This window comes from Psammomys obesus, unplaced genomic scaffold, assembly GCF_907164565.1.
Source record: "Psammomys obesus unplaced genomic scaffold, mPsaObe1.curated_primary_1811, whole genome shotgun sequence".
Taxonomy (NCBI): Eukaryota; Metazoa; Chordata; class Mammalia; order Rodentia; family Muridae; genus Psammomys; species Psammomys obesus.
Genome location: NW_026591674.1, coordinates 30025 through 57181, shown reverse-complemented (window position 1 = coordinate 57181; position 27157 = coordinate 30025). Strand labels below are relative to the sequence as shown.

Below are 27157 nucleotides of genomic sequence, written 5' to 3'. Positions count from 1 at the left end.
ACGTGAGACACAGTCCGTTTTCAGGTGCTTTGTGTGGTTATCAGTTCTGCTCAGTTTATCATTACTGTTTTCTTTATTTACTTATCTGAGGTGGTTGTTGTTTTGGTTTGTTGTTCAGAGACAGGGTTTCACTCTGTATCTCAGGCTGGTCTTAGACTCATAGCAATTCTCCTGTCTCAGCCTTGCGAGTGGGTGGAAGGGTGCCCAGCTTGGCCAGTTCTTGAGTTTCCTTTGTCCCATTTGTACTAAGATGAGTAATTATAGACCCTGCTTCGAGAAACTTTTCCTCTCTATCAGCACCTGGTTTGTGGGAACAAAGATGGGGTCACAGGACTTTGGATGTTTCTCTTTCAAATCTGGGACAGTCAGTCCTGGATACACAGAAAGCATTGGCCACCGTTGCTCCATCTTCTGACCCTTTTGTTCTTACTACTGTCCCTCTTACTGATAGAACAGTGGCTGGCTCTCAGCCACTTGAAGCTGGTTGGTGTCTTCATCTTTCAAGCAGCTGTACAGAAAGAGCCAACCCCCTTTTTGGATAGCCTGGGAGAGCAAAGGAGACTTGCCTGAGGTCACAGTCTTGTGAGAACTAGAGTCTGGGTTTATCTCCAGCCTCAGCTCTGAAAGGACGCCACAGAGCAGGTGGAGGTGTGGCCACACCGCCGTCTGCTGGCCAGCGTGAATCTGCTCAGCACTGTGTGTGTTCATTGCAGACCATTTTGATGGACCAGTCTCGTTTCCAAGAGCTGCAGCTGCAGCTGGAGCAGCTGGCCGTCCTGGGAGCTGTGCTGCTGGTCACCTTTGGTAGTGCCGCACCTGGACTCTCTGGCCAGGCCGACTTTGCCGAGAAACTCAAGATGACGGTGAAGATTCTGCTAACGGACATGCATCTGCCGTAAGTGGCTGGGGCCCTGCAGTGGATGAGATCGCAGTGTGCTGTGAGAGTTTCCCGGTGCGGCCAGAAAGACTGCCTGCCTGCGGTTTACTCATGGCTGCCGCGCTCAAGCTACAGGGGCCTGCGGACTAGACAAGGCTCTAGGATGGTGGTTTTCTTTCTTTCTGTTTCTGTTTTTTTTTTTGTTGTTGTTGTTTTTGTTTTTGTTTTTTTGTTTTGTTTTGTTTTGAGACAAGGTTTGTCTGTGTAGCCTTGGCTGTCCTAGACTCACTTTGTAGACCAGGCTGGCCTTGAACTCACAGTGATCAGCGTGCTTCTGCCTCCCAGAGTGCTGGGATTACAGACGTGCGCTACTGTGCCTGTCTAGATTGTGATTTTCAAATGTCAGTGCTCAGGGCCACACTGAACAATTCTGTTTGTGCTGTGACCAGTACATTCTAACACACATGCAGAACTGAAGTAGACACCTTCCAGGTGGAACTAAGCCTATGTCTAACCTCTGTTTTCTAACCTAACCTTATTTAACAAAATACCCCTCTGTTTTCTACCCACTTAATTGCTTTCAACTACCAGCTAGCAGTAAAATCCACAATCTTAGAGAAACCAGTGTAACATATTCCTTGGCCCCCAGGACAGCCAGTTGCTTTAGCTCTGGTTCTTGGAAGATAAAGATCATAGCAGAAACAAACTTTACTCCTCCAGGGTACACCCATAACGTTAGCTCCCTGCCATTTACACATAGCTCATAGACGGCTTGTGCCTGTCATAAATGTGTCATTTTATCATGTATCAAACTTCACATTGCGACATCTCTAGCAGATGTCCCTCAACACAGACAGTCCATGACTCCCATGGTCATAGCACATAGGGTGGGATTTGAATGGTTTCAGTATGCCCTGTATCTGACAAGGCCCAGTGCAGAGACTCTAAGAAGGAACCCAGACCCTGGCCTTCTCATCTGTCTTAGTCAGGGTTTGCTGTGAAGAGACACCATGACCACAGCTACTCTTGTAAAGGAAAACATTTCATTGGGGCTGGCTTACAGTTGAGAGGTTTAGTCCACTGTTGGGAGGCAAAGTAGCATGGAGGCAGACATGGCACTGAAGAGATGCTGCATCTGGATTAGCAGGCAGCAGGAGTGAATAGAGTGCCACTGGGACCTGGCCCTTAGTTCCCAGAAATCCTGTAGTGCAGAGGCTCTAGGCCCCAGAATACCTTTACTTAGCAGTTACATGAGGCACATAGTCACTCAGTAGCTGTGAGTAAAAGCTGAAAAGGAAGTGTTCTCACGGTGGCCCTGCCAGCAGAAGGCTGTCCACAGGCACGCCCAAGGAATCAAGGATAGTTGGGTTTCTTTTCTGTTTGTTTGTTTATTTTTGGACTTTTCTTCTAAAAATAGCTAGTGTAGGCTGTGATCCCAGTGCCTGAAAGGCAAAACAGGAGGACCAGGAATTCATGGCTAGCCTTGGCTGCCTGAGATCCCCTCGAAAAACAAATCAAAACAAAGCAGCTGCAGGGGGTTGGGGCCATACCTCAGGGGGCAAAATGTGTACCACATGCAAGGTTTTGGGTTTGATCTCTGGCATAGTAAAAAGCAATCCGGAAACAAAAGAGTATTCAATGTTGTTGTTTCCCTCCTGTCCCACAGCTGTCAAGGCTCTGGTTTCCGTGTATTTCACTGGAGGTGTTTGAGGATATTTAGAAGTCATTCCATGCGTATTTCATCACATAGGCATGGACAAGACACTGCTTTGAGGCTTGGAGGGTAGCCCTGTTGGCACAGTGCATGCCTACCATGCATGTGCCCAAATGTGCCGGCCATGTGTGCACCCCAGTGTGGGAGCTCACAGCTCTAATCCCAGCGCTTGGGAGTTAGAGGCAGGAGCATCAGAAATTCAGGGTTATCCTCTGCTATAAAGTAAGTTCTAACCAGCCTGGGGGTTACATGAGACCCTGTTGACAAGCAAACCACCACCTCAGTATGGTTAGGAAAGGATGCACGGCTTGGGAGATGAGGGAGCAGGGAAGAAAGCCACAAATCCCTACCAACCTCAGTGCCGCCGCTCTTGTCAAGAGCGGGCCCGGGATACATACTTTGTATTCATGAGGCCTTTGTTCTCCTTGCTCCCTTCCCCTTCCCTGTTCTAGTTCCTTCCATCTGGAGGATGCCCTGACTTCCATTGGGGAGAAAGTGTGCCAGGAGGTGAGCAGCTGCCTCTCCCTGTGTGGATCTTCCCCATTCTCCATCAATAAGGAGACTGTGCTCAAGGGCCAGATTCAGGCCCTGGCCAGTCCTGACGACCCCATTCGCAGGATCATGGGTAGGTTGGGGGTCATCCTCTCAATTCTCTCAGAGGGTGTCTTAGTTACTTTCTATTGCTGTGATGAAACACGATGACCAAAAGCAACTTGTGGGAGGAACTGTCAGGTCACACATCATCACTGAGGGAAGTCAGGACAGGAATTCAAGGCAGGGACCCAAGCAGAAGCCATGGAGGAATGCTGCTTACTGGCTTGCTCTCCATGGCTTGCTCAGCTGCTTTCTGTATAGCCCAAGATCCCCTCCCAGGGTGGCACCACTCATAGTTCGATAGGGTATCCCACATCAATCGTTCTTCAGGAACACGGCCAGGTATGGTGGATGCACCTTTAGTCCCACACTTGGAAAGCAGAGGCCTGCAGTTTCTGAGTAAGTTCCAGGCCAGCCAGAGCCCCATAGTGAGACCCTGTCTCAAAACAACAAATGACAGCAACAGCAACAAAATCTGAGAGGGTTCAATGGATTATGAGTGGATTTGAGTGCTGCTGGATTAGGAGAGAGTTAGATTCCTCATCAGTGTGATGAGGCTGATCAAAAGGACAGGCAAGGACCAGACGCCATCATTATCTCACAGGTCCTGATTTTCAGGGTTAGTCACAGCCTTGACTCAGATCTTTGTTATTAAGTCATATTTTATATAAAATAACTAATGTGGATTTCATAAAAATTAAGAGTTCTTTTCAAGCCTGCTTTATACCAACCCTGAATTAGCCACAGTTTATTCTGTGGGTCACCAAGGAGAGGTGGCTTCTGCAAATCATAGAGATTTATACTTGACCAGGGAAGGCCTTTGAATAGCTGAAGCCTCGAGGCTGGCCTCAAACTCAAAGAAATCTGCCTGCCTCTGCTTCCTGAGTGCTGGGATTAAAGGCCTGTGCCACACCCCCTCCCCTAAGCTTTGTCTCACCATTTTATATGTTTCCTGATAGGAGCCCCAGTCACAGACTGGGTAGGAATGACACCCAACCACTGATTCTGGGGGGCTTCCAGCTCTGGGAACCTCAGGGGAACCAGATCTCTTTAGGAATGGAGGCGTTGGATCCAGCTGACTGACAGCTGGGTTTGCATTGTAGCTTCAAAGGTACCAGTCTGTACTCGACAGGGTACCCCAGTATAGGAGACAAGGCAGGCAGTTTGAAAAGTTCATTCAATCAATGTAAGTGTCTTTGTACTTGTACAATGGAGTGGGCTAAAAGGTACCAACCAAAATTGTTCCTCTTAAGTAGAACAAGAGCACAGGTGACTCCTGTGGTCTCCCACTGTGAGCATCAAAGAAGGAAGCATGTTCTCAGTCATGAAAGACAGCACAAGTTAGCAGGACAGGAATCATCCTCCCTCCTTCCCTCCTTTCTCTTCTTCTCATTCCTAATAGTTTCAGTTCTAGAAATTGAACCCAGGGTCATGCATTTCACCATGGAGTTATATATTCAACCCTCTTTACTTCTTTGAATCATTTTTTCCCCAAGATTTTTATTTATGTATTTATTAAGACATGGTCTCTGTGTAGGTCTGGCTGGCCTTGAACTCATAAAGACCCATCTATCTCTGCTGGGATTAAAGGCACGTGTTGCCATCCCATCTTAAGATTTGTTTAGTGTGTGTGTGTTTATGTGCTCATACAAAGAAGCCAGTGTTCTTAAGCTTGATCCATCTTTCTAGCCCTCAATTTGAACTTGTTCCTGCTTTACTTTTCTTTCTGCGTGTGTGTGCCCTATGGCTGTAGCCAGTGTTGGCCGCAGTGTCCTGCTCCTCCTGGAGCAGAGCATGCCTGTGCTGCAGACTCCTTGTGTGCATACGTGTGTTCTTCCCGCCCAGAAGTACAAAGTTCTGTGGATGTGATCTGGGGTGATAAGGAAAGAGCTCCCCCAGAAGGGGATGACTCAGTTAACCAAGACCTAATCAGACAAGTATGAAGTCACCCTGAGGAGCCACCCTGATGTTCACTCTTCCCTTCTGCCACAGAGTCCCGGATCTTGACCTTCTTGGAGACATACCTTGCCTCTGGTCATCAGAAGCTCTTGCCTACAGTGCCTGGGGGATTGGGTCCCATTCAGAAAGAGCTGGAAGAAGTTGCCGTGAGATTTGTGCGCCTGGTCAACTATAACAAGATGGTGTTCTGTCCTTACTACGATGCGATCCTCAGTAAGCTCCTCCGCTCTTGAGGCGCAGCTGCCGCACATGCACCTCATCTCAGACCCCCCTGCAATGCCCTTGCTGGCATGTGGTACATTCCTGTTTAATAGCGCTGGTTCCAAAGGGAAGACCGTCGTGTCGCTGGTGAAAAGGCTTAAGAATACACCGACTTCTGTTTTGAGGACAGTCTTTATGAGTGCAAGTTTACAAACCCAAGAAGCTTTTGTTCTCTTGAGTTTATAGTAGCACTTAGCTTTTATCAGTGGGCTGCCTGTCTGCTCTTGCTGCATCAGGTTGGAGGCGCCACTTCTCCCAAGGAGTCTGGGACCAGTGTCTCCTGTGGGTCATTCATTCTCAGATGTTCCATGCTGACAGTTGTAAGCTATGACTTGACCTTCTGTCCCATTTCCAGCATTGCTCCCCTACTCTTCCTGTGGGTGCTCCATGATCAGGCTGTCTCCAGCCTTACAGTGTCCTATCCCACTCTTGCCAACCTCTGCCCATTTATTGTTTCTTGGCTCTGGCCTAACCAGTGTTCCAGAGCCCTTCTGTTCGACACCAGAGTTACTTGATAATTTATTTTGTCTTATTTTATTATTACAATTATTGAAAGAGCATCTCTCTATACATACCCTGGCTGGCCTGGCACTTGCTTGTGTAGAGCAGGCTGGCCCCAGACTTGCATCAGTCCTCCTGCTTCTGTCTCAACAAATGCTGAAGTTCCAGGCCTCTGCCACCACACCCAGTGGCTATGACATGGTTTTTAAAGGCTTGTTTGGTTGGCTTGGGATGTAGTACAGTGGTCAGTGATTGCCTGGCCTACACAGGCCCTGGGATCTAAACAGTGGAAGATGTTATGTGCACGAGCACGTGACACCCCTCTACCACACGCAGCGCTGAGAAGCCATAGCCCCCGTGGCATCGGTTACTTGAAAGGTAACAGGCTCCAACTTAAAATAACAAGAACAGAGCCAGGCATGGTGGCATACCCCTTTAATCCCAGCACTCGGGAGGCAGAGGCAGGTAGATCTCTGCATTCAAAGCCAGCCTGGTCTACAGAGGGAGTCCAGGACAGCCAGAGAGAGATACATAGAGAAACTCTGTCTCAAAAAACAAAACAAAGAACAGAAATACTGTTCTTTCTATAGAAGTGCTCCTGAGCCATGGTGGCAGCAGTTGAAGCTTACAGAGCCAGGTATAGTGACATATACCTGTAATTTTAGCTCTCTGGAGGCCAAGGCAACAGAATTGCAAGGTGAAGGCTAACCTGGACTATTTAACGGGAGCCTCATTCAAAACCACAACAGTGACCTAAAGAAATGAAATTATTTTACTTTAATCCTTAAAAGACAGGTGTATATAGTTTAGTATAAGAGGAAAGAGAATTCACTGTGATGAGAACACAGATGTGCTGATGGAATTCTAATTGAGAAATTAGATTTAAAGTGTTGGAGGTAACAGCCCAACCTCACTGTCTAGATAAGGAAGAAAGAAGAGTCCTCAGTATTTGAGCAGAATTCCTGACACATCCTGTGACATGAGAGTACTTTGATGTGGTACAGATGATCTGGTAAATTTTATATTCTAATGTCTGTGTTTTAGACAGGGCATTATGGTAGAAGCAGAGCCATGAGGGTGGAGTGATCTCCAGCCGGATCCCTGAGCACCAGGGACTGAAAACTGTCCAGTAATGCCAGGCTTCAGGAGAGGGCGTGGTGAGCCCAGCCTGGGGAATAGACCTGAAATCCTAATGCTTCAGAGGCTGAGGCAGAAGGCCAGCCTGGGCTGCATAGCAAGACCCCCACCTGAAAAATAAATAAATAAATAAACAAACAAACAAATAAATAAATAAAAGGAACGATGGCTGTTTGAGGATGATTTCTTCAAATATGTGCTACAAGCTATTCTAATGCTAATTTTTGTTTCCAAGCAAAATAGTGTTCTGGGTGTGGTAATGCATGTTATTAATATGTTTCCTGTGAATACCAAGATAAAACACCAAAAGCCCAACAACAAAAGTGAAAAGAAAAGACATATAATTGACTATACCCAGAATTTGACTTCTCGTGTACTGTTAACATTTACTGTAAATGGTATTAGATGAATAATATGTCTATAGTTATGGAAATAAAATCTGAAGAAACAGAAGAAATGTTGGGGAGATGGCCAGTGGATGAGAGGGCTGGAGGATCTGACTTTGAATCCTTAGCTCCTACATAAAAAGCCAGGCGTGACTTTGCCCATAACTCCAGCATTGGGGACAGAGACCAGCAGACCCTCAGAATTCTCCCACCAATCAAAAATGGTGAGAAACAGTGTCTCAAGAGAGTAAGAGTTACAGAGGGAGAGTGGTCTGTTGGCTTCTTCGTGTACACATTTTGGGTGCCCCCTCCCCACATAAACACACAAAGAAACGGGCATATTTTTGAGGACCTTTTAATTTTTCAAAGGACCTTTTAAAAAACTTATAACTACAAAACAGACGCCACATTCTGCCATAAATAAAAACAAACAGTAAGGCAGGACTACATAAGCAAACTGAGAACAAATGTTTTCAGAAAATGTGAAAGTGTTTTACAATCATAAGCCATCCAGTTTTTAAAATAAAACTGTGGAAAACTCACAAATCTTCAAGTGGCATATAGAAGACATCCTTGAAAAGAAACAAGATGTGGCTCTGCCATTTTGTACTGTTCTCAAATATTTAAAACCTAATCTTGCTTAGAGGATAGGTCTGCTCCATATTCAAAATCCACACAGGCTTGGTTTTTTTTTTTCAAGAACCATATGATAGAGGCACCAAATGACAATACAATTTTGTTTTAAAAAACCTTGTAACAAAGCATTGTCTCTTTAAAACATGACTTAAGAGGCAAAAAAGGAATCTCGGGTAAGAGTTTTTTCTGTGAGGCAGGCAGGTGTTGAAGCGATCTCATCGTATTCGTTTCTGCTGTCGTGCTCTGTAAATGTCGTGAACAGGGGGGACTACAGCCCCCTTTTCTTCATCTTCATCTGAATCCTCGTTGGGCCTTTTGACAGCCTTGGTGAGTACAGCGCTGCTTTCCACTGGGCCGTTGCCTTCCACAGCCAGCTCTGGCGCCCCGCCAGTGATGATCCTCACAGCCTCCTCAACAGCTGTGGGGAGAAGCAGGGAGGACAGCGCGGGCTGCTTACGATTTCCGCTACTGAGAAAATGATCAGGCGGTGCATTCCACCTGCACTGATGACATTTTATCAGAATGTGCCCAGGCCCACACAACAGAAAGCTCACTCCAAGTAGCTCTGCACCTCAGTGGAAGAGAACCATCCTTCCTCCTTGGGAAACAATAATATGGACTCCACACTGAGAAAGGAGCTTCTGTTACTCACTGTTTGGTATCTTGCATCTTCGGAAAATTTCCATCAGTTCATCCACTTGTACAAAAGGACCCTATCATGACATGAACAAATTTCATCTCAGTTATCTGACAAGTTAACTATTGTGCACTTCCCCTTACATAAGAGTAACACACACACATACAGTGACTGCGGTCCACAGAACCAGTGTGCACAGTGAACAAACCTGGAAGCAGATGGGAGGAGGGAGCAGTTTCATCAGGACCACAGCAGCAGGAGGCACTGGAAATACTCCACCAGGGACCGGGTGTAAGCCTGGAGCTGAGAGAGAACCCAGGTGTGAACTACTACGTGGGCACAGCTTCTGTGTGAGAAAGCTGAAATCAAGCGACCTGCACATAACTTTCTATGTCCCTGCTTTCTTCTGAACACTTTAAAAAAATGTGTTACACTGCTTTAGCTGCATTACTAACGGAAATGGGCCAGACAGGAAATGCAGTGTCACCCTCACGGTCACTGGGAGGCAAACATGACTTCACATAGAGCAAGCAAGGGCTAAACTAAAGGACATTTTGCCAACTATTTTTGAGTTACACAATGTGTTGCAATCCTGTTTAAAGTCAGTTATTCAATAGCACTTATAATGAGATGGGTCTTGTTGAAAGAGGACTTAGAGGGGCCACTAACTACTCACAACTGCGGTGCAGTTTGTGATACTGTAGTGACTTACCAGTAGGTCAAGCCATCTGCACATTGCAGCATTTATGAAAACTGCCACTAGGAAATAGGTTCTAAGAATCTGCAGCACTCAGAGTTTTTCCCGTTTTTTTTTTTTTTTTTTTTAAACATTCCTAGTTCATCCAGTTCAAAGATTCCTGTCAAGTCCCTGTCACTGTGACCCTGAGTCTAATAATTAACCTGCGGTAGAAAAGGCCAGGTCACTTCCCTCCCACACCTTGCTTCAAACAAGATCTCAGTTCTGGATCTTACGTGCTAAGTGCCGTGGCTGAAATGGGATCATCTGCTGAGTGTCTGGCTTAGGGTACTCTGGTTTTCTGTCCACTTCATCTTTCAGAACAGGCACTATAGAAGGAGCTACAACTGGGTCTGGAATTATAGCAGCTAGCTTAGCACGGGAGACATCCTGAAAATGCAGAACAGAAGAATCGGAAACCTGAAAAGGGTCTATAGAGCAGTGTGCAATTCCACAATTGAGGGTACAGTAAGACAGGCTAGAAGGACAAGAAGGATGGAGAGGACGAGCAGGGACTCTCATCATGATAGATTGTTCAATACTCAACAACAGAAGCCATTGGTTTTGAAGGTTGTATTTTAAATCTTTTACCTCAACCCCAACTAAGAACCAGGCAGGATCCTTGCAAGATAGATACAAGACTTTGTGGGAAGAGTTGTATAAGAATGGGCACCAAAGAGAAAGTGGGGTAATTTGAAGGAAAATTCGAAACTTACATTTGTTTGTTTGAGACAGGGTCTCACTATGTAGCACTGGCTCTTTTGAACTCACAGTGTAAACAGGCTGGCCTCAAACTTACAGAAACCCACCTCCCCTGCCTCTTGAGTGTTGGGATTACGGACATGTGCCACCATGCCCAGCTAAGAGAAATCTTTGATTTTGTTTTTTGTTACAGGATTTCTTTCTGTAGTCTTAGATGTTCTGGGCTTGCTTTGTAGACCAGGCTGGCCTCAAACTCAAAGCCATCTGTCTGCCTCTGTCTCCCTGCGTGCTGGGGTTACAGGCATGTACCACCACATCCAGCTCAAATTGATTTTTGGTACGTTCCTTCTATCAGAATTGAACAACATCTCAGTTAAAATGAAGAGCCCAGGTTAGGTGAAATCTTGCTTCATGAAAGCCAAGATGAGGATTATCAGCACCTGTGCTGGCTAATAGCATTTTGCTAATAGAATGAATTTCCTTATAAGGAACACATATTGAGCAGCTACTATTTGTCAGGCCTTTTTAGCCAGACTGTTTTCACTCTTTAAGACAATCAGTAACATTCCTGACACGGACTGAAGCTCCAAAGAGGATCACATAGCTCGTAGGAAGTAGAGAGAATTGGGAGCACACCCCTTGACCTCAGATCTTTTTAACACCAGCAGGACCCTCTCCAAGGTATGTCAAAGGAGCAGTACAGTCACCTGTTAACAGGCCCTATCTATTTCAGTCCTTCAACTCTGCTGGACATAGTTGCTGACGTTCCTAGCGTGGATAAATCTGAAGGAGTACGCACAGTGAGATTGTTGGCTGTGGTAGACAGCTTACTATGCCACCAACTACCATATTGCAGAGTACTTTAGTTCTCCCCAGATACAAACTAGAAATGGAAATACTGCTGGAAAATTCACTAAAAAGTAGCTATAGTTAGAAATTGTAAAAATCTCACCACCACCCCTTTTTTTGAGACAGGGTCTCACTGTGTAGCTCTGGCAGGTTGGCCTTGAACTTAGAGAAACTAAGACATATATGTCTCTGGGATGTTGGGATTAAAGGGGTGTACCATCAAGCCTGGCAATAATTTGTCTCCTCAAAATGTTTTAAATTATATTTGTGTGTGTGTACCATACACATAGGTACACGTGTGTTTGTCAGAGTTGGTTTTCTCTTTCCATCATGTGTGTTCTAGGGATTGAACTCAAGTCACCAGGCTTGGTGGCAAGCTTCTTTACCCAATAATCTATTTTGCTGGCTTTCTTTATTTTCATTAAATTCTTTAAACCCATTTTTTTTTCTAAAAAAAAAAAAAAAAAAAATGGCCTTTCCTAATAATTGTAAAAAAAAAAAAAATCTTAAAATGTCTCTGGTTTTATACTGAGAAGTATATTAGAAGTTTTTGTTTTGCTTTGTTTTTTGTTTTTTGTTTTTTGTTTTTTTCAAGACAGGGTTTCTCTTTTCAGCCTTGGCTGTCCTGGACTTGCTTTATAGACCAGGCTGGTCTTCAACTCACAAAGATCTGCCAGCCTCTGCCTCCCCGAGTGCTGGGATTACAGGCATACCCAGCAAAGCTGTTCATTTATTAACAGTAAAATATGGGTTATTAAGAATCCCTTCAGAATATGATTATGGAGCTGGTACAGAACTGGAAATTCCATTAAAGAAAAGGTCTAAAGATAAATTATGTATAATTCTTCTCAAAAGTTTTTAGTCTGGTTCAGACAGAGGGTGAAACTCAGGCCAAGTGAGTGCAGTGAGGAAAAGACTGATGGCCAAGAACATCCTATTGACAGTTGATTTAAAGGACTAACCCAAGACATACAGCTTCCCTGTGGGTTTCCACCTTGACCTTTGTTCATGCAAAGGGCACCGAAAGGCCAGAAATGATTTCTCAATGGTTTCTGGGACATGGGCTATTTCTGAGGATTCAGGAATCTTAGAGTTGAAGGACTAGATTAGTTTGTTATGAGCCAGGCATCTCCACAGATGAGTACCACTGTTAGAGAAGCCCGTTCCCCTGTGAGCTGCTGTAGAAAGCTCTCTCAAGGAGCATTATGGATATAGCAAGCTGTGGTGTTGCTTTTTCTGTATAGCCTAGGCTGGCCTCAAATTTGCAAACCTCCTGCCTTCCCTGCCCCAAATCCAAGGCTTGCAGACGTACACCACCGTGCCTGGTTATGGTCTTTCGTGGTGTCTTGACAAAACATCCAACAGTAAATACAGTTAGTTGAAGCTCAATCAAAAATATTCATCAGTTGATAAGAATTATTAAAAAAAAAAACAACTAAAGGTTACATTAAGACTTTTCTTTATCACCCACAAGGCACTGACAGTTCCAGGTACACAATGAAAGTATTCTCTCTTTCTCTCAAACATTTAATTTTAATTTTTGTTACTCTTGATATCCACAGACAACAACCACAAAATCAATGAATTTTTTGTCTTATTAGTAACATAAGTAATGTTAGAATGAAAGCTATCTATGAACTCTTAAAAAACATTGTGAAGTGGCGATACCACAGGTGTCTTGGTGCTGAGTACATACCTTATAGCCCAGTGCTTTGAGTTCACTTGCAGAACAAGGGTATAAATCCATAAACTTGTATCTGTCTACCAGTAAAGCTGTTTCTTTGCCTTCATACTCTTCTCTGAATGCTGTAAATCGTCTTTTCTCCACTTTGAGTATGCTAGCTAAATCACCAATATTACTTTCAAAAGCTAGAAATCGAGCCCAGATTTCTCTGTAAGAATGTAAATATAACCAATACTTAGTCATAAAAAGTTTTTTTTTTATATTTCCAAATAACGGAAAAATAGGATAATATAATGAATGCCTGCTTTTTTTATTAGGTTTAATAGTTGTTAGTATTTTTCCCTATTGGTTTAATTTTATTTTTGCCTAAATATTTGAAAATCAAGTACAGACACACTTTACCCAAATATTTGAACATTCAAGCCCTTACACACAAACATACACACACTCTTCTCATTTTTCTATTTGAGGTAAATAAGAGGCACCAGAGAGAGGATAAACAGTTGATAAAAAAGGAACCTAGACAGAGTTCTACAATTTTTCCTGTATAATGTTGCTTCATCACTTTGCTTAGTAGAATGATTTATGTTGTAGAAGATACTCTTTATTTAATGTAGTACTAAAAATATTTTCTAAAATCTACTATGATTGATTCACTGCAGCCAAACTGTGCATATCACTGTTTTGTTTACTTTGTTTGGTTTGTTTTTTTTCCAAGACAGGGAAGGTTTCTCTGTGTAGCCTTGGCTGTCCCTGTAACTCCCTCTGTCGACCAGGCTAGCCTTGAACTCAGAGATCCACCTGCCTCTACTCCAGCATACTAGAAGTAAAGGTGTGTGCTACTACCACCTGGCTATGCACTATTTTAAATCACTGTTTTAATGTTCTCAGATTACTTAAATGCCACAGGCCCCTAAAAGAAGATACTGGGTACCTATAATACACCAGGAACAGTATCTTGCGGCACCCCCACACGGGTAGCCATGTGTGTGGTTCAGTGAGAAGGTGAAGAGTAGTAGGCAGAATTTCCAACACTTAGGTGGCTGAGCTGGGGACTGAAGCCGAGGTGCGAAGCCTGAGTGTCTGGGTTGTGCCACTATGCCATGTTACTCTCTCATGGTCAAAGCCACAGGTGGGCTGTAACACGGAAAACCAGCTTTCAGTACAACAGAGCCTTTGCTTTCCACTAGAGAGATACATTTCAGAAAACCAATATATTAAGTTCTAGAACTATTAAAGTGGAAGGATATAGTAAAACATTTAATAAATTACAAAGATATCTCAAAATAACTCTTATCCTATATAAAATAAAAATGTAAGCTTAAGTGAGTATAAAATAGTAGGTAAATGAAATAGTAGGTAATAGGTAGGTAAAAAGAGATAGAACAGAAATTTCTCCTGAGAGTCACACTCAAGCACAGTCCCATAGGTCAGAGGTCACACACTTGGCATGACTTACCCAGACTTCTCAGGAGGAAGGCTTCCAGATGTTAAAACTCTTTCAAACAAAACTCGGGTATTATTGTCCTCTAGGATATTTTAAAAAGATTAAATGTTAAAAAAGTTTTACAAGTCAACAATTCTTTTTCTTAAAAAAGCAAAGCAAAACAAAACCCAAGCTTTATCTTAGTTAATCCTCACAAAAATCCAATGCAGAAAAATAATTTGTCATAACTTATTTTTAAAAGATAAGGAGATTTGGAGGTTCAAAATCACTAGTTTGCCAGACTTGTGGAGTAGGGCTTTATTTAGTGCCATCACTCAGGAAACAGGCAGACAGGTATCTGTGAGGTCTAGGCTAGTCTGGTCTACATCATAAGTTCAGGCCAGCCATAGATACATACCAAGATCCCTGTTGCAAACAAACACCAAACATCTCCCCCAACACACATGGACAGTGAGACTGGCTGGCTCATTGTTGTTAGTAAGAAAGTTATTACCAGAAGCCAGGTCGTTTAGATCCCCTAGAAATGGAGTTATGGATAGTCACAAGCTACCATGTGGTTGCTGAGAATCAAACCTGGGTCCTCTGCAAGAACAAGTGCTCTTAAATGCTGAGCCATCTCTCCTAATTCTTGTTGTTATTTTTTCTCAAGAAATTATATATCCTGAACTATCGATAATTGCAATAGTTTTTATAGACACACAACATGAATGGGATCTAGCATGGTATTGACATGTACAATAAAGAATGGTTATGTTAGTATTAATCCAACAGAGTGGGAAAATAAAGATGTCAATGAATAGGTTTCTTTTGAAATTTCACCCCATAACCTTAGAGTATTTAACCGTACTACATAAGTATCTTTGGGTGTGGTGGGTGCAGACTTTCCTGTTTCTGTTTTTGTAGCACTGTGCTCCATACTTCCCATCTACTGGGCAAAGCTTTATTACCAAGCTCTATCACCAGCCCTAGAGAGGTTTTAAATATCTCTACCCCTAGGAGATGAGAGACAAGTTGCACAGAGTGACCAGAGAAGGACATGGACAGCTCTGTCTCCTAACTGGCTGTGCGGCTTCATCTACTGCTGTTGTACTTTCCTGATTCAAAGCCCATCTACCATTATTCAGGGAGTGCAAATACATGGTCGACAGGACTGGGGTATAGCTCAGCTGCTAGAATGCTTGCTGTGATAGCTATTCTTGGTTGTCAACTCGATTACATCTGGGATTAACTAAACCCAAGTAGATGGGTATACCTGTAAGAAAAAAAGGATGTAATCCGTATCTTTTGAGGTAGAAAGATTCATCTTTAACCTGGGCCACACCTTACAGTAGCAGCCTATATGGGGGAAGAAAGAAGTGTTTGCTCTTTGCCAGCTGGTTCTCGTTTTTACTGGATAGTCCATTCCTTTACTGGCATTGGAGGATACTTCTTCAGGATTCTGGCATATAGTGAAGACTGGCTGAGACATCCAGCCTCATGATCTTAACAACTATTGGATTCTTGGATCTTCCCTGGGTATCCAGCCACTGTTGGAAGAGCTGGACCACAGTCTATACATCATTCTAACAACCACTCCCAAACACCTACATATATGTATGTATGTGTATATTTGCATATATATTCATTTTATAAGTTCTGTTCCTCTAGAGAACTCTGACTAATACACTTGCTTAGCATGCATGTTAGACTTAGTGCCAAGCACTGCATACATTGGGCATGGTGACAAACTTGTGGGCAGGTGTACTTCTGTGAGCTCGAAGCCAAACTAGTCTCCATAGTATTATGTCAGCCAGCGTATAGAGCAAGACCCTGTCTAAAACCAAAAATAGTGAATTCACGGACGATAGGCCACTATTTCCTGGGTGCCTATATTAAGTAGCTGGTTCTGGTGTGATGTTGGAATGATAACACCTTAAGAAAATAAAGTCACCCAAACCCCAAGTACATAATTTCAGATTGTTTAATATTAAGAAACATGGCAGAGGCTGGAGAGATGGCTCAGGGGTTAACACCACTGGTTACTCTTCCAAAAGACCTGGGTTTGGTTTCCAGCACTCACATGGCAGCTGACCGTAGTCTGTAACGTCAGTTCCAGAAGATCCAACACCCTCTTCTACCTCCAATGGCAATGTGAACATGGGGACACAGACGTAACATAAAGGCAAAACACCAACACACACAAAACAAAAATAAAGGAATCTTAAAAACACAACAACACACACACACAAACACACAAAACCATAGCAGATTCTAGAATCAACTTACCATTGAGATGAGAGAGATAATCAATATAAGCCAAAACATATTCTGGAATGTCTCCATATTTCTTTAGTCCCAATTCAAAAATTTTAAAGGCTACAGATTTGTCCTATAAGTAAAGACAGTACTGGTTTCCATGAAATGCAAACAATGTACTGAAAAGAATATTAAAGAATATAAGAGAATATTAAAGCTACAGAATCTATTAAGTATGGTGGTGCACACCTATAATCCCAGCAGTAGGGACTGAAAAGCAGGAGGATTGCCACAAGTACAAGGCCATTTTACCTTACACAGCAAGACACTTTCTCAAAATAAAACAAACAAACAAAAAACAACAACAAAGAAAAACTCTACAACTTCTCTAATTACGACAAGGCACAGAAGAACTAAAATGGGAAATTAAACTCATGTTCATAGTAACTCCTGAACTAAATAAAAAACAACCTAAGGGTTAAGTTCAGCATAGGAGTTTTATGCTTATAGTTTAGGGCCAGCCTAGGGAATGAAGCAACTGAGAGAAAACGAGCTGGTAGAGCACTTGCTGGAATGTTCAAAGCCCTGCGTTCAATCCCAGCACCACCATAAACCAAAGAAAAAGCCAAGCAGCCAATGTTGGCATGTTGTCTAAGACATATACCAAGGCTGCCAGTGGTGGTGCACTGTCTGAAATCCCAGTTCTGGGGATTACACTGGAAGCTGGAGGATCAAGAGTTTGAGACCAGGGCTGGAGAGATGGCTCAGAGGTTAAGAGCACTGGCTGTTCTTCCATAGGTCCTGAGTTCAATTCCCAGCAACCACATGGGGGCTCACAACCATCTACAGTGAGATCTGGTGCCCTCTTCTGGTGCTGGCTCACACACAGGCAGACTATTGTACTTTTAATAAATAATAAATAAATAAACCTAAAAAAAAAAAAAAGATACTCATTAAAAAAAAAGAGTTTGAGACCAGACACTTACTAATAAGCACCTCAAACAAAACAAAATCCAACAAACAGCAACCAGGGGGTGAGCTGGGATGGGTCAGTCAGTGGTAGAATTTGTCATCTATCAGTCCCTGAGTTCAATCCCTAATACTGGCTCCCCCAACACTCTCCCCGCAAAAAAATCTAAGTAAAGAGCTTGTCTAGGCTGCAGGAGGCCTTGGGTTCAATCATCTCCAGTAGTTAACCAAGCAATCAATTAAAAAAAAATTAAATGTGGAATTTAATAAGACATAAATAGGCAAGCAATTGAGTTGAATAATGTTCAACATAATTTTACACAGGTAAGCTTCCTTCTTTACAAAATGGAACACTTACTTAAAGTAGGACTTTGTGAGATGGCTGTGAGTAGTTGGGGGTGGGTTACCATGTAAATCAGGCTGGCCTGGATGGAACTCATTAAAACATGCTTGTCTTTACCTACAGTGCTGGGATTAAAGGTATATACCATCATGCCCTTTAGGACTACTTTTCTTTTCATGAATATATCTCAGATGAAGGAAATTACATCATCATTACATAAACATTTCAGTATTTACCTTACTACAGTAATACTCCATGAGTGCTGCAGTGACATAGACATGATGGCGGGTTCTGGCATCCTCTCTTGCTTTTTTAAATATCATTCTTCCAGATTTGATACCTTCTGCTCTCCTTGCAAATTTCATATATTGGATATATACCTATGAGAAAAAAATTATTTGTCTCTGTACAAATTAGACAGCATGTGGCTGTCACAGCAGTCACAGCATCTAGTATCAGGGCACTGAGTTCTGTGTTAATGTTTCTAGTATAAGAAACTACAGAGTAGAATTATAAGTTACTCTTCCCCAGGCATTAGACACATGCTAATTTTTATTGAGACATAATTTACATAACAAAGTCATTCTAAAGTGTATAATGCAGTAATATTTCTTTTCTATTTTAAATTATCACCAGAAGGTCATACAATAACCACTACTAATTCTTCTTCTTGTCGTTTTTCAGGACAAGTTTTTTTTTCTGTGCAGCCCTGGCTGTCTTGGTTGTCCAAAGCCTGAAACTCCCTCTGTTGACTAGGCTCACTATATAGTGAAAGATATCCTTGAACTCCTAATCCTTCTGTCTCTGTTTCCCAAATACTGAGATTACAAGTATGAGCCATCATGCCTAGCAGTGTTTTGTATAGAGGGTCATATGATCTAAGAAGATGTAAGAACAATGAATCTAACTGTATATGAATTAAAATTTTGTTGTATCAAGTCAGAGTATGATGGTCGGAGAAAGACTCACCAAGGTGGGGTCAATATCCTCAATTGCCAGAAGTCTGTTATATATACTGTGAACCTTCTCATACTTCATGCGACTCTAAGTGACAGAGAAGTGAATATGAATATATACTCAAAAATGAGCAAATCTGAGCTTTAATCTGAGCTTTAAATCTGAATTTTCTGTTCCCACAACACACACAATGGCACCTGTATTGCAGATAAACTTATATGAACTTAAGGACTAACAAATATTTACTGTTACAATCTCTAGCAAAACAAATAAGCTATCAGAAATCTAGTAAAACTGTAAGCACTAGATGTAAGCCCAACATTCAGCAGGCTCAGGAAGAAGCATGAGTTTGAAGCTAGCATGGGACACACACACACACACACACACACACACACACACTCAAAAATACAGTCGCATGCACACGCATAGTTCCGAACCTTCTGGCTCTTCTCACCTCTTCATAATCTGCATATGCAAAATAAAGGAGCATGTTCTTCTTTAATAAAGTGCTTATGGCTCTTTCGTATATATTAGCAGCTTCATCACTAAATAATTTGGCATTGTTCATATCCTAAGAGGAAAAAGAAAGCACAAACTCAATAACTTTACATAGTTGAAAGAGTAAAACTTAGACAGTATCCACTTTATTATGTACTTACTATGAAAACAATTACACACTGGCATTTAAGAATTATAAAAGTTACTGAGGATTTCTTCCCATTCTGGGCAGAGGGGAGTTTCTAGGACTTGAGCCCAGGGGCCTCTACCGTCCAGTTATGCATTCCAGCCCCCTTTGCCTTAAATTATAGAAGAACCATTAAAATGCTTTAAATTATACCACTTTGAAAGAGTTTAAAAGCCACCATATTTTAATTCTAAGGAAGTCTAATTATGAGTGTTACTAAAGTTTATCCTGACATAAAATTTTTCTTGCTTTTTCTTGTTTGGTTTTTTGAGTCAGGGTTTCTCTGTGTAGACCTGGCTATTCTGGTACCAGGCTGGCCTTGAACTCACAGAGATTCAGCTGCCCCTGTCTCTCAAGTGCTGAGACTAAAGTCATGTGCCAGCACCCAACAAGCTTAAATGTGTCAACATATACTTCTATATAAACTTTTAATAAATTTACATGAAAAATAATGAGTTTTATCATGGCATTTTCATACATATATACCACTATACTTTCCTAATATTATGCCCATTGTCTTGTCTAGTCTTTTCTCCCTACCTCCCAAATAACTTCTCTTTTGCTATTTAATGTTTGTGTGTATGTGTGTTTAAACCTAGACAATACTTACACTTTATTACTAAAATTGATGTTATAGTTTTTAGTAAATCTTATTGCTATATCAAAATCAGAAAAGGTAAAAGAGGATGGAGAGGGATACGCACCCCCTTTTCCGCAAGCAGCTTACTCGACTGCTCGAGATACTGGGCAGCTTCATACCAAATATCAGGGTGATGGCCCAGCACAAGCAGGCACTGTTCATAAGCAAACATAACTAAGGGAAGACAAGCACAAAACACTCAGTTTAGATAAATGGCACTAGCGACATTATCATCACAAGTACCACAGCTAGATTATTAGACCTAGTCATGGTCTTTAACAGTAAGTGAGAGTTAGTTCCAACATTTGAGAAAGATGTAGTCTATGCAGAGGGTAGTCATTAAGAAAGCCAAGTCCTCTAACTGCCCTACATACATAAATACACACATACATAAAGTAGGAAGAAAGCCTGAGGGATTGCACTAAGTGACTGGCATCTGGAGACCAAAGGGAGCAGAAGATGGCCAACGAGAAGTGAGACAGAGGCAAAGGTGGGTAAAATTGGCAGTGGCTGCCAAGGCTGTGACTCAGTGGTAGAGTTCTTGTCTGGCATGCATGTGGTGCTGGTTTTGGTCCCCAGTGTCCCAAAATAGATGTATGCAAAGAAACAGTGTTTATAAAGTCCTGCAAATAAATGAACCTGCAAAATTGAGTAATTCAGTGAAATTCCAATCCAGCAGTATCAGTAATTTGTACAAGAGTTACTCTTCTGGGCCCAGTGGTGGTGGCACACACCTTTAATCCCAGAACTAGGAGGCAGAGGCAGACAGATCTCTGGGACAGAGGCCAGCCTGATCTATATAGTAAGTTCCAGGACAGCTAGGGCTATTACACAGAGAAACTCTGTCTTGAAAAACAAGAAAGAAAAAACAAAACAAAACAACAACAACAAAAACCAAAAAAGTCTTCTGAAGTTAAAAATTATAAACTGAAGACAGAAGGCATCTCTGTGATAGAGCATGTGCTTAGCATGTACAAATGCACAAGGCCTCGGGCCTAATTTCTGGCATGTCTCTATCTCCATGGTGTGTCTATGTATATATGTTTTCATATACATATATTACATAAGAAAACTGAAATAAAGCACCCCCCAAAAAAACTCCACAAAAAACAAAAAATTAAAGTGTACTGCAAAGTGAAGCAGAAGTCAGAGCAAATCGGGCAATGAGCAAAGGTGAGGCTTGTATTATACAAATTCAATTTTCTATGAAATAAAACTCAGTATTCTTTAGAAGACAACAGAATCCAGTCTTTACAATCTATTATTTGTACATTTATAAAATGTTTGACTATTTATACAGAAAACAAAGCATGAAACTGTAACCAACTGTCACAAGTCAAAGGACCAATCTCACAATGGAATTAGTAAATGAGAACTTTACAGCTACTGTAAAAATCATATGCAAGAATCTAAAGACACATTATAGGAATTGCAGAGATGGCTCAGAGATTAAGAACACTTGTTCTTGCAGACAACCTGGGTTCATTTCCCAACACCCACAGGGCAGCTCAAAACTATCTCTACCTCTAATTTCAGAGGATCCAATGGCCTTTTCAGGTCTCTTTGAGCATCAGGCATGTAAGTGGTACAAAGACATTCACTCAGTCAAGACATCCATACACATATAAAATTAAGAATTAAAAAAAGGGGACTGGAGAGATGGCTCAGAGGTTAAGAGCACTGGCTGCTCTTCCAAAGGTCCTGAGTTCAATTCCCAGCAACCACATGGTGGCTCACAACCATCTATAATGAGACTTGGTGCCCTCTGCTGGTGTGCAGGTGTACACGCAGACAGAACATTGTATACATAATAAATAAATCTTTAAAAAAAAAAGAATTAAAAAACAACACACAAAAACACATCGTGACACATGAATCTCAATAGAGAAATTAAAATGATAAAAATTCCCTGGAAATTCAAAGAACTAAAAAGTAATATAAAATAAACAATTTGCTGGATTAGCTTAACAGCATTTTGAATATAAAAAAACAAGGGGTAAGTGAACATGAAGATAGATTCATAGACATAATTATGAATAAAAATATACAAGTGGAAAAACAAGAGATTTAGAAATAAAAAACACAGCCTCATCTGGGGATGGTAGCACATTTCTGTGACCCCAGCACCAGGAAGTGAAGACAGAAGCATCATGAGCTGGAGCTCAGCTGAGGCTACAAAGTGAGCTTGAAGCCAACCTAACCTGCAGAGCAAGAGCCTGGAGTGGTGGGAGGGAGAAGAAGCAGGAGCAGAGCTTGAGGTAATCCATGAGGTTAACACCAAACAGTCCAAGACACATGTAGTTGGGATCCCACGAGGGTGACTCTTGTTACCTCTTTTTGTTATCAGGGTCTGGTCCTCTGTACGAAGAGGGTTGCTCTTCTCCCACTGAATGTACTTCTTCCACATGTCAACTTGCTGAGCTTCTTGAGGAGTATTCTGAGGAGGCACTGAGGGAGCATTGCGATCCAAGCCCTTCATTACTGTCTCATATTCCTAAACAAACATTTACAAGTTTCTGATGAGCCTAAAACTCAGATATATGGGGAGTAAGTTGATCAGTAGGAACACTTTGTTTAAAAGTTTACTTTCCTACCTCTAACATCACTTTGTTAATATGATTTTAGAATTCAAGATTATCCTCAAATACATAGTGGGTTTGAAGCCAACTTGGGGTACATGAGACCCTGTCTTGAGAAGCAGAACTCAAAAATCATCCACAAACAACAAAACAAAACCCAAGCATAAGGGAAGACATAACATAACTATCTTTGCAGGCAATGTAGGAGGGCCCCTCTGCAGGAGGTATGATGTAAAAGATAACATGACTGGAGATTTGGTAGGATTGTTATTGATGACGTTGGAGAAGCTAATTTGTACTATTTGGCTATTTTCCCAATGAATAGAAAGGTATAGACACAGCACAAAGTCTGTAACACAATATTCAGATAAGCAAATATGAAGAAAGGATATCAACTACTTGAATAATTTCAATGTAAAACTCTGTTTTGAAAAATATTTCTAGCCAAGCATGGTGGCTCGTGCCTATAATTCTAGCACTTGGGACTCTGACATAGGAAGAGTTCCATGAACTCAAGGGTAGCCTGGCTGTTACAAAGTATCAGGGCTGTCAGCACTACATAGCAATACTCTGTTTCAAAAACAAACAGAACAACAACAACTTTTCAGATTGGGGATTGACTCTGTAGAACACTTCCTAATGTGTGTGAATCCTTAGGTTAGATGATTCCCAGTAAAACACACGCACACACACAAGCACAAATTTCTTCCAAATCTAACATTTTATCTCACATGTTTAATATAACTTAAACAATAATTTAAATGTAACTATATCATTTTGCCAGGCATTTGATGCCAGCACTCAAGAGACAGAGGCAAATTGATCTCTATGAGCCTGAGGCCACATTGGTTTGATTAATGAGTTTCACGACAGCCACAGCTACATAGAAAGATCCTATCTCCAAAACAACAAAACAAAAATAAAAATCATCATTTCAGACAGAAATCAACTAGTTACAGTTAGTTGTCATTAATTAGGACTGCAAATAATTAAAAATATCAAGAGGAATATGAGATAGGAAAGCTTTGCCAATTATTTCAATGATTTAATAACATCAAATTAAGTAGCATGATAGAGTTTCATACCTTTGCTACACGTCTAGCATTCATGTAGTCTCTACTTCGATCTTCAATCATCTTTTTAGCTAAATGAATATTGATACCCTAAGGAAAAAATATTGTTATTAATTGTTTTTTCTTTTAATCTCTCTCTTCTTTATAGTTCTTACAAACCAAACTCATAGCCTCCTGCATGCTAGGCAACTAGACAAACACTCTGCCACTGAACTACATACCCAGCCTGGAAAGAAACATTAAGTAGATTAGCAGCCAGATGGTTTAGTAGGTAAAAAGCACTTGGCATACAAGCCTGATGACTTGAGTTCCATCCCTAGAACCCAGGTAACGGTGAGAGAACTGACTCCATAAAGTTGTCCTGTGATCTCTACACATGCATCATGGCACACCCTCCTCCTCCCCCTGAAAAACGAAAACAAAACTCTGTCTATTGTGAGTGGGCTACACAATCCTATTATTAGGAAATCCTTTTACTTATTTATGGTGGGTGGCTGGAAAGATGGGTGCACATGCATGGAGGCTGGAGGACAACTTGCAGCAGTAGGCTTTCTCCTTCTACAGTGTGGTTCTGAGTATTGAACGCAGGCCATCAGGTGTGGCAGCAAGTGCCTTGACCTGTTGAGCCATCTTACTGGCCAAGAGTTTGTTTCACTTTCTTTCTTTCTTCTTTAAAACAACAACAAACAAACAAACAAAAATGTATCATTACTGTTTGGCTTGATTTGTGCCTGTGTGCCAGTGCCTGGCTGGTGCCCATGGAGGCCACAGGAGAGACGGAGTCTCTGAAACTGGAGTTACAAATGATTGTGAACAAGAGTGTGGGTGCTGGAAATTGAACCTAGGTCCTCTGAAAGAACATCCAGTGCTCTCAACTGCTGAAGTATATTTCTAACTCCTAGCCCAAGAATTTTGATAGACATGAAATTATGAGATTCTATCTTATCCAGTCAAAGCAGTTATTAAGCAAACAAATAAATGGCAAGGACAGGTACAAAAGGAACAATTGTACACTACTGGTGGGAGTATAAATTAATTCAAAAGTCAATAAGAGATCTCTTTAAAAAGCTACAAATAGGCCTACTATATGACCCAGCTATACAATTCTTGGGTACTGATGTAAAAAGGACTTAAAGCCAACATATCACAGAAATACTTGAATAATGTTTATTACAGTATTATAAAAAGAAAAAACCATAAATTATTTTATTAGAATCAATATAAAACATTGTGTCTACGAATATATAGTTCCATGGTAAGACATTTTCCTTATATGCATAAAGGTCAGGGTTTAATCCATGGTGCAGCAAAACAAAAGCCAGAAGCAGCAGCAGACACTGTGTAATGCAGGCACCTGACACTAGAAGGTTAGCTCCCCTAACTTTACAATAGATAACAATTAAAATGGCCAGTTTATAAAAAACTGTGGCTTAACATACCTCTTCATACTTGTTGTAGTCTCTCCAGAGTTGTTCTATGTTGATCATTGGATTAACACAACCTCGTTGATAAACTCTTCGGACAGCAGTTATTCTCTGATTTTCTGCATAAGATCCTACAGCTTCCCTGAAGTTAGATAAGAAATATTATTGATTGTATCATAGCTAAATCAATTGTTTATAGATTAAAAATTAAGACAACACTTACACGCCTTTTAAGAAATTGATGTAATCCACCCAAATCTAAAAAATAAAGCAAAATGTTAATATTTCTTGATATTTTCATATTTAGATATAATCTAGAGTTTCATGCATGCTGATAAGTACTCTACCACCAATCACTATTCCCAGCCCTTGTGTATATTTAAAAATTTGAACTCTACCTGATAGGACATAATTTCCATTCCAATTTTATCCAGTGCAAAGTCATAAGCTTGAGCCATTTTTTCTCTGAAATGAATATGAAAGATATTTTTAAAATCTGTGATGCCCTGGGTATGGTGGCTCATACCTGTTATCCCAAGAAGCTGTTGACTCAGGAAGCTGAGGCAGGAGCACTATCCTGAGTTAGAAGCCATTCTGGGTTACATAATGAGTTCACCATCATCCTGGGATAAATATGTAGCATACCTCATACTACTCTGAACTACAAAGGGAGACCCTGTCTGACAAAAGAAAAACAAAACAAAACAAAACAACAACAATAAAACCAACCTAAAACTGTTACAAATTCATCAGAGAACGTCCAAGTTAGAGTTGGTGAAGATAAATGGATATAAGCCATAGTGGGGAGTTAACTACCAAGCTGCCTTGGACTTCGTAAGTGACACACTGTACCACATAATGCCAAGCATGATATGCTGAGACAATCATTAAGAAGCTTCTTGAAAGATGTTGACAAGTTTGTCAAAAAGTGCTATGGTGTTGCAAATACACAGTGCTTCAATATAGAAAAATTTGGACAAGTCAGCCATCGAGTAGAAGGTAAGCGGCAGGGGCTTTCCTGATTTCCTGGAGAATTCTGACTTTTCAGATACTTAGGTTTCTTCCCACCTGTAGCTCACAGACAAGACACGGTGTGAGTCATGTAGAAATGACTGTGTGTCTAGAGACAACATGCACTGGCCCCTGCCACAGCCCCCAGGGTTTTTATGTGTAGCCCTAGCTGTCCTGGAACTCAATCTGTAGATCAGACTGGCCTCAAACCTTGAGGTCTCCGTGTCCCTGCTTCCTCAGTGCTGGGATTAAAGGCATGCACCACCACACCCAGCTCAACATGCATTGTTAAGACCAGGATTTCACTTACTTGTAACTTGGCAGTTTACCCTTGGTTTCTCTGACATAGGAAAGATAACACTTCCATAAATCAATATGCAAAACCTTCATAAGGCATCTTTGAAATAGCTTTAAATATAAGAGAGAGTAGTATCAGGATCCAGTTAAATACATTTCAAATTTGCATATGAATTAAATAGCATATTAAAAAAAATAAAGTCAGGTCTTTCTAGGAATTTTCTTATAAATAAAAGCAAATAAGAGAGATGGCTTTGTGGTTGAGAGCACTGGCTGAGGACCTTGGTTTGACAGCCAACACCAATACGGCAGCTTACGACCATCCATAACTCTAGTTCCGGCAGTTTAGATGCCTACTTCCGTGGCCACCAGGCATGCATGTGGTGCACATACACACACACACACACACACAAGCATAATACAAAAATTCTTTAAAAATCTTTAAAAAAGGCAAATAACAATCTTCCTTTCAGTTTAGTCAACTAAAATCATGCTCATGCTTTTGGCAAGTATAGTCATTTTCTTCTCCCCAGAGCCATAAGTAAATAAATACAATTATTTCTCTTTTCTACTTCTTCATTAGATTAAATTAGCATATGAAATACATTTCACTGAGGTATATTTATTTTTTGCTCTTATTGACCCTTGTCCTCACTCCTCCCCATCCCATTCCTGTTGATCCCCTTTCTCCCAACAGCTCTCATGACCAATGTTTTTATACACTTACTTTTCTCTTCTTCCCCTTAAATATTCTCTTCTCTCTTGGCCCCTTTCTAGTCTTTCTCACTCTCCCTCTTTAATACACACACACACACACACACACA

General features: G+C 41.3%; 2 protein-coding genes across 4 annotated transcripts in view; one reads left to right on the top strand and one right to left on the bottom strand.

Moving 5' to 3' along the window:
- Nucleotides 1-713: 713 nt before the first annotated feature.
- On the top strand, nucleotides 714-7211 carry LOC129680190 (T-complex protein 11-like protein 1; the record flags this gene model as incomplete). Of its 3 annotated transcripts, XM_055611762.1 has the most annotated exon segments (4): nucleotides 714-895; nucleotides 3044-3216; nucleotides 5178-5357; nucleotides 6951-7211. In XM_055611762.1, coding segments are annotated over 4 exon segments (552 nt in total), but the record flags the coding sequence as incomplete, so codon positions are not given.
- A 557-nt stretch (nucleotides 7212-7768) lies between these two features.
- Cstf3 (cleavage stimulation factor subunit 3) overlaps nucleotides 7769-27157 on the bottom strand; it is a 43477-nt gene continuing 24088 nt past the window's right edge. Inside the window, exons 5-21 of the mRNA XM_055611760.1 lie at nucleotides 26347-26444; nucleotides 25424-25490; nucleotides 25249-25283; nucleotides 25041-25167; nucleotides 23614-23691; nucleotides 22281-22443; nucleotides 20014-20123; nucleotides 19079-19195; nucleotides 18637-18711; nucleotides 17904-18047; nucleotides 16386-16488; nucleotides 14133-14202; nucleotides 12686-12881; nucleotides 9675-9828; nucleotides 8911-9005; nucleotides 8718-8778; nucleotides 7769-8483 (exon numbers count right to left, since the gene is read on the bottom strand). Of these exons, the coding sequence (XP_055467735.1) occupies nucleotides 8281-8483; nucleotides 8718-8778; nucleotides 8911-9005; nucleotides 9675-9828; nucleotides 12686-12881; nucleotides 14133-14202; nucleotides 16386-16488; nucleotides 17904-18047; nucleotides 18637-18711; nucleotides 19079-19195; nucleotides 20014-20123; nucleotides 22281-22443; nucleotides 23614-23691; nucleotides 25041-25167; nucleotides 25249-25283; nucleotides 25424-25490; nucleotides 26347-26444 (1896 nt within the window). The 3' untranslated portion in view covers nucleotides 7769-8280. The remainder of the gene's footprint in view (nucleotides 8484-8717; nucleotides 8779-8910; nucleotides 9006-9674; nucleotides 9829-12685; nucleotides 12882-14132; nucleotides 14203-16385; nucleotides 16489-17903; nucleotides 18048-18636; nucleotides 18712-19078; nucleotides 19196-20013; nucleotides 20124-22280; nucleotides 22444-23613; nucleotides 23692-25040; nucleotides 25168-25248; nucleotides 25284-25423; nucleotides 25491-26346; nucleotides 26445-27157) is intronic.